Here is a 14533-nt window from a genome sequence, read left to right on the forward strand (position 1 = left end):
AAGAAATGTTCAAAGTCCTTAGTGTTTAGGGAAATGCAAATCAAAATAACCCTGAGATTCCACCTTATAACTATCAGAATGGTTAAGATCAATACTCCAGGTGACAGCACATGTTGGCAAGGATGTGGAGAAAGAGAAATACCCCTCCATTTCTGGTAGGATGGAAAACGGGTACAACCACTCTGGAAACCAATTTGGAGATTCTTCAGAAAATTAGAAATAGATCTACATGAACATCCAGCTATACCATTTTTGGTCATACACCCAAAACATACCTCACCATGCCACAGGGGCACATGTTCCCATATGTTCATAGTGGCCTTGTTTGTGATAGCCAGAAGCTGGAAACAATCCAGATGTTGCACAACAGAAGAATGGATACAGAAAATGTGGTTCATTTACATAATGGAATACTACTCAGCTATTAAAAACAAGGACATCATGAGTTTTTGAGGCAAACTAGAAAATATCATCCTGAGTGAGGTATCTCAGACCCAAAAATACATGCATGGTATGAACTTACTAGTAAGTGGATATTTGCCAAAAAAATTACAGAATACCCAGCATATGTTTTAAAATAAGAGAATTCCTCATTTACTTTAATTTGCCGATAAAAGAAAACAAAACTACATGAAGATTAAAACTGATGAACCATTCTACTAAGATTTTTGCAATAGGCTAACATTTTAATAGAGATGTTATTATATAAATCTCATGAGTTACGTTTTTATATATATGAAGAAAGGTATGGATTTGGAAGTGACAACCTGATCTTTTAAACACTAAGCATAAATATTTCTACAAAACTTTCCAGAGGAATCATTATAAAATAAATATTGTGTTTATTTTTCTTGAAGTATTGTTTAACATTTTTATAATGAAGATTATACCTTATATTTAATATTGTCTATAGTATTTTCAAATATTAAGAATCTAAACATTATTAAAAGTGAAATTACATACAGAAAGATTGTGTTTCTTTTAGTAGATTTAAAATAAGTTCCTCATAATAATTATACTATATTCATGTGGTTAACTTTTCAAATCTTAGACCATGGTAAACCAGTTTAGGAAGAAGTGAAGTTCTTATGCACAAAAATACTTGCTAGCAAACCTGGAAAAGTAACCATACAGCCTCATTCCTCCAAAGGAAGTAATGTGTAATCTGTCATCAGCTGAGAAGGCTTAGTGTGGCATGGTGATCTTTGTTATATCAATGAGGCAGAGCATATACTAGAGCCATTTCCAGATCCTTATTGGAAGCTTGTTTTTCCTCAGTCAATCTGTGGGAACTAATGTAAAGGAAGGTGTCAAATGTAAATCTATAGAACTCATCTTTATGAAAGGTGTTACATTACTTTACAATGTGTATTGATGTATTCAAGTCTGATGTTTTATTTAGATGACTTTGTGGTATAGTGCACACATAATATTGAGTTAATTAATGCAAGGAATGTTTTCATTAAAAATGTGTGGTGCTCAGGGGAAGGGGAATCCCTTGGTTCTGCCAAGGTTGAACCCCCAGGGCAGAGGAATATGAGGGGGGCAATAAGAGGGATGTATAGGGTGAATAACTGTCCAGGGGAAGGGGGAGGGGAGGGAATGGGGGCTTATGAACAGAAAACCAGGAAGGGGAATAACATTTGAAATATAAATAAAGAAATATATCTAAAAAAATTAAAAAGAAAGAAAGTGATTTACATGAAAAAAATGTGTGGTGCTTAAATATATCTATAATAATCTACTTGGGACCAGATTCCTGAAGTTTGAAACAAAACTGTTTAGTCTTGTTTAAGAACTCCCTTGCAGCTTTCTGTGGATTGTTACTCTGCTGACTGTGGCAATTTCATAGACTGCCACAAACTATGTTACATATGGATATCCTATTTCAACATTTTTATCATTTTAGCTTCACAGGAGATGATACCACATTCAATAATATATTTTCAGGTAAGTTTTGTTGACCTGATTTCAATGCCATCTCCTATATAATATAATTGATGTAGGATAAATGCTTAATCCTTTGATGGTGTAATGGAAATGGACAGATTCTACAACGTCATTAAAATGTTAAATCAGCATATTTGAGAAGCTTTAGTATAATGAAAGTACATATTTGAAAAACAAGCTGTATAGCTTCTGAATATTAGCACAGGAGGATGAAGTTTGCCCCCAAGATGTATGCCAGCTAAACACAAAATTGACGATTATTAAAAATATGTGTAGGTCCTGAGAAATAAGACAGACAACACAGAAAGTTAACTTTCCTATCACTGTTTTTATTTATTTATTTTTTCCACAAAATGCTTTATTCTAATTACTAGTTCTTATAAATAACTTTGGCAACATTAAAATAATAACTTTTATTTGGTAAAACAAGCAACCAACTTCACAGAGTAACAAAATAGTAATCTTGACAAATATTTAATTCATGTGTAAACAAAACAAAGTGACATTGCTTTAAAAATAGATAGAGCTGTCAATATAAAACAGAAAGCTTCCAGAGACTCAGCTCACTCTACTTCTTTGTGTTAGAGGCACAAAAATGGACTTAAGCTAGCTCACTTCTAAGACGAACCAAAGCTCTTGCTAACGATTTCTTCCTCAAGTTCTGCGACTAGGAAACTTGGCTAGATTGCAGAGAGGAGAAGAAAGCTGCAGGGAGAGGTAATTGCCTTCCAAGAGAAGGGTACATAGGGCTTCAGAAGCAGGGGACATTTCGAGTCACTCTAAAAATCTTGATAAGCTTAATAACCACAAGTGAGGTAGCAGCCATGCAGGCTTAGGGAAAGCACTGTGACAAGGGAACAGCCCGCAGCCTCTGCACAGGAGGGATCGGGAATTTACTGAGGAATGGCCAGGTCAGTCACAACAGTGCAGTAGCGGAGGAGTCTGTTGGACAGCGGCAGGGGACAGGAGAAGCAGGTAGGCAGGAGCCAGAGCCCTGGGCCTCCCTTAGCAGTAAACAACAGTCTGTACTCCTTCGGAGCCTGCTTTAGTGAAACAGAAAACCACAGCTATTGGGCTGAAGACAACACAGGTCTAAGAGGGTTCTCACTTTTACCAGACAGTACATAAGTCTGCAGACTCATTTCATAGATGACGGGATTTTCCTCCAGAACAAGGGGAACAAATACACCTCCTACATCTAAAGGAAAGGTACTCGGTCCCCAGCTCCGAAAAAAAGAAAAGAAAAAAAAAAAAAAAAGGAAAGGTACAGGGAAAACAGAGCGTGACATGGCAAAAAAAAAAAAAAATCACTGAAAAGGCCCATCAATATAGTAAGGAGACAGATCACAGTCGATCAATGGCCATGACCTGGAGAAAACCTCTGCTCATTTTTTCATGGAATCTAGGGAAACTTCACTAAACCGAGGAAGGAAAAATGGGACAGGGACATCTAAGGAACCTGTCCCCACTGACTCTTTTGTTGTTAAGGGACAGGGTCTTGCTGGGTACCTTGGAACTCACTGAAGAGCTCAGGCTGAGTGTGAACTGCAGATCTTCCGGTCTCCCAAGAGCTCTAATTAATTACCAGTGTGTGCTACCACACCCAGCAAGATAAGGTACCTTTAAAGAAAGGATAGGGAAACTCAGAGAGTTTTTGAGACCAGTGTCTACAGCCAGCATGCACCCAGACTCCTTAAGGGATAAGCAGCAGCAGCTGGTCACCTGGGCTGGAGGTGGAGGGACAACAGGTGGCACTGGGCCAGGCTCAAGGACAGCTCTGGAGATTTACAGAAAGAGCTAATGCTACTGAAGGTGAAGACCAATCCTCAGAGGATGCTCTACAGTTCTACGAAAAGTTGTTCCTCCATAGACTAGTGACCAGCTGAGTCACTATATCACATGGGAAAAGGCAAGTCTTCATTTAGGACATAATCTCGCACACAAAAGTGCTTCAAGTAAGACCCAAGCAATATTAGTGTGATCAACTCGGGAGTTATACACCCAACAAAGGGAAATTACACAGACATTCTAGCCACCTATGAGACAAGACACAAATAGTGACTAGGGAGTTAGTTCAGTGGCAGAGCCCTTACGTGGTACATGTAAGGCCCTGGGTTTATTCCCTAGCACCAAGGGGGAAAAAAAGCACCAGGGCACCAAAAGGCAAGCTTCACCCACTCCGTCCCACACATGGACTGAAGAACAAAGACCCCACAGAGGGTTAAGTTCTAGTCACCCTGGTCTACTGTTTGTGCTATGTCCAATATCATTGGGCAAGTTCCTATTACAGCTTGAGTACAACTAAGTTCAGCCCAGGCCATAAACTGGACAGATGCCATTTTCCCAAACCTTTTCAGTTATACCTAAGGTTCAATCAACACACTTCAAACTACAAATGCCACGACTTCTTTCCTTGGGAAAGGACAACTTGCTTTACTGCTGTGGCCGTGAGGGCATGGCCAGTTCTTCAGTCACAGCTAGCCAAGGCCGAACACAGAGTGGATAACTCTAGCTACCCTAAGCATCAAGCAAAACGAGCCCGTGGTCATGGTGGTCGGCTCCCTCCCAGTCTTCTACCCGCCGCTGCTGCTTCCCGTGGCGCTGAGAACGCACAGCTGTGCTTTTAATGTTTGCGAGGGCCTTTCACAAACATGGGCCTTCTACAGAATGGCTCGGCCTCCTCGGACACTCTTTTAGGTAAAGACATTCAGGCAGGATTCCTTCTTTGGCTTCAAGACTGAAAGGGACGTGTGGCTGTCCACTTGCCCATGCTATACCACTTAAGATGGCTCTCAAAAAAGAAGAATTGGTCTCTCTCCCTCCTACAGCAAGCGCAGACTGCGTAAGGATCTTCAGGGAGAGGTGAGGCCTTGTGAGCCCCGCAAACTCCAAAAAGAGCTCTCAAACTGAGGGTTACATGAAATACTAATAAATAGGTTTAGCCTGCCTTCCACTCACGAGGACACAGACACAGACATCTTCCTGGTGTGAAGCCAGACACTTAAGGTGAAACCCAGATGTATTTTAAGTAGCACTCGCTGCTCACTCGGAAAATGCTGTAGCTGCGGAATGGGGTGGGAGAGCACTTGCTTGTTCTTTGTGAAGCCTTGGTCCAGCGCCAGCACTAAGTGAGAACAAGAGAAACCCTCAAACACTAAACAAGCAAACCCTGTGTTATGGCAAAATTAAAGATAAACAGATCTGTTCGTCAATGCATCGTCCTGGGGGCCAGCCAGCGACTAGCCGACGTGCGGGTCTGTAGTCTTCTCTCTCTGAAGGTCTGCGTTCTGACCCGGTTAGCGTTAATGGGGCTTCTGGGAAAGTCTGCCTTCAGATCTGGGGCAAGATGGCTCCCAGTCGGTTGTGCTCACAGTGATTGACGCAACTTCCACGGACTCCGCCTCCACAGGCTTCACTGACACCTGAATCACCACCTTCGTCTCGGGAGGCAGCCCTTCCAGCTGCTTGGGCTTCCTGAACATCTGGTGGCACTGGGTCTTGTGCTCCATTTTCCCCTTAAAGGTTAGAAACTGCAGCCGGCACTTGGAGCACTGGTGACCGTTGCGTTCCCAGTGGCCCCGGCAGTGGCACATGTACGGCATCCCCGTTCTGAAGATCTTCAGACAGAAGGGACACAGCAGGTTCTTCGTGTTCACGTGGCACTTGGTAAAATGTGTCTCCATGTCAGCAAAGACCGACGACCTGTACTTGCAGATCTGGCACACGTAGGGCATGATTTGATTCAATAAAGTAATTGTTGGACAAATTTATACACATAGAAGTTTTCTCTTTAATTTTGTTTCACAATACTATCTTCGTGACAAGGCAATCACAGTTTCTCCAACTAAGAATTCACTTTTATAGATTCATTTTTTATAAATTTTCTCATATGACTTAATAATTTTAACCTATTATCAGACTATAGTTTTGGAAATAACATTGAGATTTTAGGGGCCTTACCAATTGGTATAACAATGAAGACACTTAATGGCCCATAGCTAGAATGGAAAGATAAAAATCACACAAGACAGTTCTTCATGAAGAATTCATAACATATCACCAAAGTCTATTAAGGGCTGAGGGCATATAAATATGTAAGGTGTGGATTAAGTCCAAAAGTGTATATGTTGGCCTTCACACAAGAAAATTTTGGTATAAGTAAAATTTGGGTAAAGAGAAGGAACTCAGAATGGGCAGGAATCTTTTGTCAGCTTTATACCTGATATAGAATTAATATCCTGAAAACATAAATAGGCCTAAGAACTGAAGAGAGTATTTTTTAAAAAATAGAGTAAAAGGGAGAGAAAATGTCTCAGAAACATCTGAATTAATGAGTTGGGAAGTGCAAATATAAACATGACCGAGATTAACTCTTAATCCAGAGGACAGCAAAGATAAAAATCACAATAAGAATACGTGTCGGGGGTTATTGGGGACATCCTTTTGGAAACAGGGGGAAGGATGAATGGGATATGAGGAACTGTGGTAAGGCAGACCAGGAGGGGGTAACAACTGGACTATAAAAATATAATGGTCCAATTGTGGAAAAGCCGGATAATTTAATAAAATATTGAAGGGGGTAAGAATGATATAATATGTGAGAAATCTTAGAGAGGATGACAGAAAAGGAAACACTCATTCACTCATGGTGGAATTGCAAAATTGTACAACTCTGGAAAGCAGTATAGATAATATTCTAGAAGCTGGCTATAAAGCTACCATATGAAATAAATTACCACTTTCTGTGATATCCCCAAAGGACTTAACACTCTACCCCATGTATACTTTGTCAGCCATGTTTATTGTTTACTAAAATAACTAGGATATAGCATAAATTCAAATATTCTTCAACTAAGGAATGGATAATGAAAATATGTTTCACATGCACTATGCAATACTATTTAGCTATAAGTAAAAATGGAATTATTAACTTTGCAATTAAGTGAAAGGAATATTGCAATATTATATCAAGTGAGGTAAACCAGATCAAGAAACACAAATATCGTGTTTTTATAGGCAATTCCCAGTTATAAATCCATAGATATGAACATGAACCATTGAGTGAACAAAGTTAAGAGAAAAGAGAAAAGGGTGAGGCTGAGGATAAGGAGGTTAATGCAGAATAAATGTGCTCTAAAGATGAGCACATAATTATGTGGCCAATGGTCCAATTGTGGATGAAGTGGATAATTTAATACAATAGTGAAAAGGGGCAAGAGTGATAAAACAGTCATTTCATTAATCCTCAAGGGCTCATAGTTTCTTTTTTTTTGTATTTTCAATCTACATATCTATTTTTAAATTTTCATTTTGTGTTTATATATATATGTGAAATTATATATAATATATGAGTGTATATGTTTGCATAGTGCATACACATGCATATCTTAAAAGAAATTTAATGGAAAATTTCCTCACATGGGCAGTAGACTAACAAATATGCAGTATCGGAAATGAGGAAATTCACTTGGGATAATTTATCAGGTTTTCATTGTGAATGCAAAAAGAATTTGAATTATCTTTCCTGAGCTAGGTCCCATCTCATGGGTTGTGTGTGAACTGTGGTGGTTGAAGACAATACACAGTTGTCTTTAGGACACTGGACTCAGATAATTGTAACTGGATCTTTGAATCTAAGTCTTCTTTCCTTTCACTTCACCTCCCTAGTTCCAGAATATCCTATTTATGCTTCTGTGGAAGAGAAGCAAATGGTTTAGCAAAATGAAACACCTAAGAACAACGACAAGTAGAAACGTGACAAGATAAGCAAAAAGGCATAGGAAGTGACTCACAAAATGGTGGGAAACAAGAGTTTTCTGTTAAGATGCAAGGAGTATTTAATGGGAGAGCAATCAATCCTGGAACTGGCAACCTTGGCAAGTGCCTGATGTTATTGGTCATGAACTTTAGAAAAGAACCTACTATTGAAAAATTTGCTAAGCCATGAGAGTGCATTTCAAAATTTGAATTTTATTCTTCCTACTACAGATACATATAGGTAGAACCACCAATTAAAATAAAAAAGATTCCATTGTAACAAATGGAATCTATCATGGAAAACCAAGTTTGGACACAAGTGGATGCATCAATATCAAATTCTTCATCTAGAGACAAGGGGATATTTCTGAAGAGGGAGAAGAAAGAGACTAAAATCAAAATAATCATCCATCATGATCAAGTAGACTTCATTGCAGGGATGCTGGGATGGTTCAATATATGGAAATCCATCAATGAATTCCACTATATGAACAAACTCAAAGAAAAAAATGCATGATCATTTCATTAGATGCTGAGAAAGCATTTGACAAAATTCAACACCCCTTCATGATAAAAGTCCTAGAAAGACCATGAATTCAAGGTCCATATCTAAACATAATAAAAGCAATATACAGCAAACCAGTAGCCAACATTAAACTAAATGGAGAGAAACTTGAAGCAATCCCACTAAAATCAGGAGCTAGACAAGCCTGCCCATTCTCTCTCTACTTATTCAATATAGTACTTGAAGTCCTAGCCAGAGCAATCAGACAATGAAAGGAGGTCAAAGGGATACAAACTGGAAAGGAAGAAGTCAAAAATATCACTATTTGTAGATGATATAATAGTATACTTTGCTGACTCCAAAAGTTCACCAGAGTACTACTAAGCCAGATAAACAACTTCAGCAAAGTGTCTGGGTTTAAAATTAACTCAAACATATAAGTAGCCTTCCTCTACTCAAAGAATAAACAGGCTAAGAAAGAAATTAGGGAAATGACAGCCTTCACAATAGTCCCAAATAATATAAAATACTTTGGTGTGACTATAACCAAGGAAGTGAAAGATCTGCATGCCAAGAACTTCAATTCTCTGAAGAAAGAAATTGAAGATCTCATAAAATGGAAAGAACTCCCATGCTCATGTATTGACAAGATTAATATAGTAAAACTGGCCATTTTGCCAAAAGGAATCTACAGATTCAGTGCAATCCCCATCAAAATTCCCACTCAATTCTTCATAGAGTTAGAAAAAACAATTTGCAAATTTATTTGAAATAACAAAAAACCCAGGATAGCTAAAACTATACTCAACAATAAAAAACTTATGGGGGGGGGTATCACCATCCCTGACCTCAAGCAGTATCACAGAGCAATAGTGATAAAATCTGTATGATATTGGTACAGAGATAGGCAGGTAGAGCAGTGGAAAAGAATTGAAGACCCAAAAGGAACCTGCACACCTACAGTCACTTCATCTTTGATAAAGGAGCTAAAACCATCCAATTGAAAAAAGAGAGCATTTTCATCAAATGGTACTGGCTCACCTGGAGGTCAGCATGTAGAAGATTGCAAATTGACCCATTCTTATTGCCCTGTCCAAAGCTTAAGTCCAAGTGGATCAAGGACCTCCACATGAAATGAGATGCACTCAAACTAATAGAAGAAAGTGGGGAAGAACTTTGATCACATGGGCACTAGGGGAAATTTCCTGAATAGAACAACAAGGCTTATGCTTTAAGATCAATTATTGACAAACGGGGCCTCATAAAACTGCAAAGCTTCTGTAAGGCAAAGGACACTGTCATTTGGGCTAAATGGCATCTGATAGAGGGCTAATAGCCAAAATATACAAAGAACTCAAGAAGTTAGACTCCAGAGATCCAAATAACCCTATTAAAATGGGGTACAGAGCTAAACAAAGAATTCTCAGGTGAGGAATATTGAATGACTGAGAAGTACCTAAAGAAATTCTCAACATCCTTAGTCATGAGGATAATGCAAATCAATACAACCCTGACATTCCACCTCCCACCAGTCAGAATGGCTAAGAAAAAAAATAGGTGACAAGAGATGCTGGTGAAGATGTGGAGAAAGAGAAATGCTCTTCCATTATTGGTGTGATGGCAAACTGGAACAACCATTCTGGAAATCATTCTGGAGGTTCCTCAGAAAATTGGGACATTCCACTACCTGAGGATCCAGCTATACCACTCCTAGGCATATACCCAAAATATGCTCCAACATCAACAAAGACACATGCTCCACTATGTTCATAGCAGACTTATTTATAATACTCAGAAGCTGGAAAGAACCCAGATACCCTTCAACAGAGGAATGAATACAGAAAATGTGGTATATCTACATCAGCTATCAAAAACAATGACTTCATGAAATTCATAGGCAAATGGATTGAACTAGAAAATATCATCCTGAATGAGGTAACCCAAACCTAAAGAAGTACCTAAAGAAATTCTCAACATCCTTAGTCATGAGGATAATGCAAATCAATACAACCCTGACATTCCACCTCCCACCAGTCAGAATGGCTAAGATAAAAAAAATAGGTGACAAGAGATGCTGGTGAATATGTGGAGAAAGAGAAATTACTTCACAGAAAAACACACGTGGTATGCACTCACTGACAAGTGGATGTTAGCCCAAAAGCTCGAATTACCCAAGTTACAATCCACAGATCACATGAAGCTCAAGAAGAAGGATAACCAAAATACAGATGCTTCAATCCTTCTTAAAAGGTGAACAAAAACATTCATAGGAGGGAATATGGAAGCAAAGTTTGGAACAGAGACTAAAGGAATGGCCATTCAGAGCCTGCCCCACACGTGGTCCATATATATACAGCCACCAAAAGGAGATCCGATTGATGAAGCTGGGAAGTGCATGCTGACAGGTACTGGATATAAACATCTCCTGAGAGACACAGCCAGAGAATGACAAACAGAGATGAATGCCAGTAACAAACCACTGAACTGAGAACTGAACCCCCGTTGGAAAAATTAGAGAAAGGATTTAAAGAGCTGAAGGGGCTTGTTACCCCTTATGAACAACAATGCCAACTAACCAGACCTCCCAGGAGCTTAACCACTACCCAAAGACTATACATGGACTGACACATGGCTCCAGCTGCATATGTAGCAGTAGATGTCCTTGTTGGTCACCAGTGGAAGGAGAAGCCCTTGGTCCTGCCAATGTCAGACCCCCAGGTATATGGGAATGTCAGGGGGCAGAAACAGATGGGTGGATGGGGAGGGGGAACACCCTTATAGAAAGGGAGGGGGATGGGATAGGGGGCTTATGTCCGTGAACCTGGGAACGGTAATAACATATGAAATGTAAACAAAAATTCCAATAAAGGAAAAATGATACTAAAAATCAAAAAAAAAAAAAACCCAGGAATTCTGCTGTAAAATATTCTCTCCTAGAAGTCATTGAATTAACTAGATGGAAAAAATAGCAACATCTGTAGGCAATGTTAACATGGAAGGAAATGAGCTTTGTAAAGGCAAACCCCTGTATAATGACCACAGAAAAATAATAAGTGTTAGAAAAGGAAAAGTAACCTCATTCAGGGAAGAGTGACTCTGTAATTGATTATTGAACTAATACTGTCATATCTGAAACCATATATACACAAACAATAAATGTTATTCATCTGGTAGTATTTATGTGGGGGTAGGGGGAATTGAGTGGAGGAAATGAGAAAATGAGGAAATGTTGATATTGACTCTTAAGAACATTGGGGATTTAGCTCAGTGGTAGAGCGCTTGCCTAGCAAGCACAAGGCCCTGGGTTCGGTTCCCAGCTCCGAAAAAAAGAAAAAAAAAAGAAAAAATGTATTAAAGTAGGCCCTGTTATGTACAGAACAGAATTAATATCTGACTTTTGAGTTGCAATTTTCTTTCTAATATTGCAGAGCACTGAACTTTAAATATTTTACATTCATATATTGCTTGGCTCTAATCCATTTGAATCCTTCTCAACATTAATTATGTTGTTTTACTTTCTTGAAGAATATGTAATTTTATTCCTATTATATGTTTTGAGGATTGCTTAATATATTTCCCCACATAGTTTTGAGTAATTCCCAACTGTTACTTTTCCACATGAAATGGCTCATGAAGATCATGTCTGCCAAATTTATTCTCTGAAAAGAAAAAAAAAAACAAAGACAAGGTGAAACAAAAGAAAATATGGAGATTTAATTATTTTCCATGGAGGATACTTTAATCTAAGAATGATCATGCAAAATAAAGGACAAATAGTTTTACTTGTACAAAGTTGTACTTGACTTATAAAATGGTGCTGGAGTTTTCTCCTTCTAGACAAATGTTCTTGCAAGGTTACACATCATAGTGAGAGAAAGTTCTGACCATGCAATATATACTTAGATAAAGATTTCATGGTTCAATAACCTGGGTATTTTAATCAGTTAACATTGCATTCATGGTTAATACTCTTAAAGGAATCTTCAACACAAGATAAAAATAAGTCCTTAATGCTCATCAATTTTTACAGTGTCATAAATTATAAATCAAGAGAGTGTGAAAGAAATGGAAAAAATCCCAAGAGCTTCATTGTTTTCAAAATAAACAGATATAGATTGTATTAATAGTAGAATCTTCTTAAATTTCTTATTATACAATATTATAAATCACATTATTTACTCCTTAAATTGTATCTATCTGAACCATCCTGTATACCAGATCTTTCCCTGTCATAATTCATGTTTTCTCTATAGATTGATTTATTGCGTTTACATTCAAAATTGTGAAAATTTGATGGACTAATATAACTGACTTGTGATTATATATGCAATCAAGAAAATTGGGATGAATATATTTGTTTAATATTCAATAAAGCTTTTGAGAATATAAAAATATTTAACTAAATTTGTGCATGTTCATATACTAAGCTCATATTCAGGAGACACAGAATTTCATGGAACATTAATGTTAAAGAGAAGAATAAGTAGAAGGAAGAAGGAAATACTTAAAAACATATCCTGATTTGACCTCAGTATGAATGGGTGAGGCAAATAGACTAGGATTTGACAGGAATCCAAGGACATAGGGAAGTGTTGAGGTTGGGGATTATAGAGTTACTGGTCACTCAACTGAAAATAAAGATTGTTTACTTTTGTGACTCTCATGGTTGACTCAACTTGGTACAGTTTTAACTTCAGGGTTTTTAAAAACAATTTATTTCTCATTTGCAATGTAGAGGAGTTAAATATAAATATTAATGTGCAAATAATAAAAATACTTTGTCCAATGGCAAATGTAAAGGAGATTGCTAGTGGATACTCAGAAGGAAGTTTTTTGAAGCATGAGAGAAAAATGTTATTAATCACAAACTCATTTGTCGATGTACATGAATGTCTGCAATAAAAATTTATAGTAATTTTTTCAATACTGTAGAGCTATATTCCGATGAAGCATGGATCTCTGTATGTAAGATACAAAGTTGAAGAAACTTTAGAAGAATTGATCATATAAAAAGATGAAATTTTGGATATTGGACATATCGAAAGTCCTTTAGGGAACTGAGTAATGACAGAATGCTTTACTCTAGGATACACAATGAAGTAGATAGGAGAGGTCATTTTATTAACCTTTTGATATTTAGGACTCGGAGACATACTGGTGAAGCAGTAAATATAAAAATGCATATGCTTTTACTACAGCAAGGACACTGAGAATGTCTAGGGTTAAAGAGCAGATTTTTCCCAAGGACAAAACACAGATATTTGAGGTTATTCTATGAAGAAGGATTTTGATAAACATTTCAATTAAAAAAACACTCCTAACAATATATTAATCTTTTGGGAAAAATGTATATCTGTAACCAGAAACACCTGAATCATATTCCACAATTCTCAGGGTCACATCCAGGAACATCAGATGTCAATATATTGAAGAATTATAACTTGAAAACATATAGAATAACTGATCACTTGAATCTTTAAAATCTTGGGTATAAGAGAGAAGAAAAATTTTAAAGAAACTCATCATTAAAGATCTGCATTTTTAATAAGAGAGAGATAAAGAGAGCAAGAGGGGGAGGGAGGGAGAGAGAGGGGGGAGGGAGGGAGGGAGAGGGAGAAGCAGAGACAGAGAATTTATGAAAATTTAGATATTTGAGACTTGGAGTTACACTAAATAAATATTTGATAGAAAATTCATATACTTGAAAAGATACTTAAATAATTTTTGTATAATAGCACAGGTATTCGGACTATATATAGGAATTTCAATAACATTAATAAAAATTAACACAATATAAATGAGTAATGACATAAAGACTATAGAAAACAATGAAGTGGAGCAATCATTTAGTCATTTCATGTTTTCTGAAAATATAAAATACATGAGTTTGAAATCATTAAACATGTGTTACACAGTTTCTGTGCACAATGTGTGATTATTGGCAAAATAGTTGAAGCAATTAAATCTACACAGGTGTTTGGGTACTGTGAAAACTTATAGGTCCCTTCCCCTATTCATATATATCCTGAGCATCAAGTCAAGAAATAAAGCTGCTGACTTCTTGAGAAACAAAAGTCAGTGAATCATCCATTTGGTTTGAAAAGGTCAACAAACACAGAACCATATCATGAATCTGTAATTGGATTATAATGTAGATTATCCTTTCATTTTTACTGGCAGGGAAAAGAAAACAAATACACATGAAGAAAGAATGAAAACTAGTGTTACTTTAAATGTTATTTTTAGATTTCTAGAGTTTGGAAGAGCATATGCATTCAATAAGTATGACAGATAAATAGATTGATTTTGGGAGACAGGGTC

The 14533-nt window shown here is 37.3% G+C and overlaps 1 protein-coding gene across 2 annotated transcripts in view; it reads right to left on the reverse strand.

Annotated features, from left to right (window-relative positions):
- The window catches only part of LOC147998220 (LINE-1 retrotransposable element ORF1 protein-like), an 84354-nt gene that overhangs the window by 15534 nt on the left and 54287 nt on the right, over positions 1 to 14533 (reverse strand). The window contains exon 2 of one of the 2 annotated variants that reach the window (XM_087600972.1): positions 2304 to 5666. The exons of the other annotated variant lie outside the window; for it this stretch is intronic. Within the exon in view, the coding sequence (XP_087457098.1) occupies positions 5253 to 5666 (414 nt within the window). The 3' untranslated portion in view covers positions 2304 to 5252. Of the gene's footprint in view, positions 1 to 2303; positions 5667 to 14533 lie in introns of those variants that run through there. 2 annotated transcript variants of the gene reach the window in all.

The sequence above is a fragment of the Rattus norvegicus genome, chromosome X (genome assembly GCF_021556685.1).
Source record: "Rattus norvegicus strain SHRSP/BbbUtx chromosome X, alternate assembly SHRSP_T2T, whole genome shotgun sequence".
Lineage (NCBI taxonomy): Eukaryota > Metazoa > Chordata > Mammalia > Rodentia > Muridae > Rattus > Rattus norvegicus.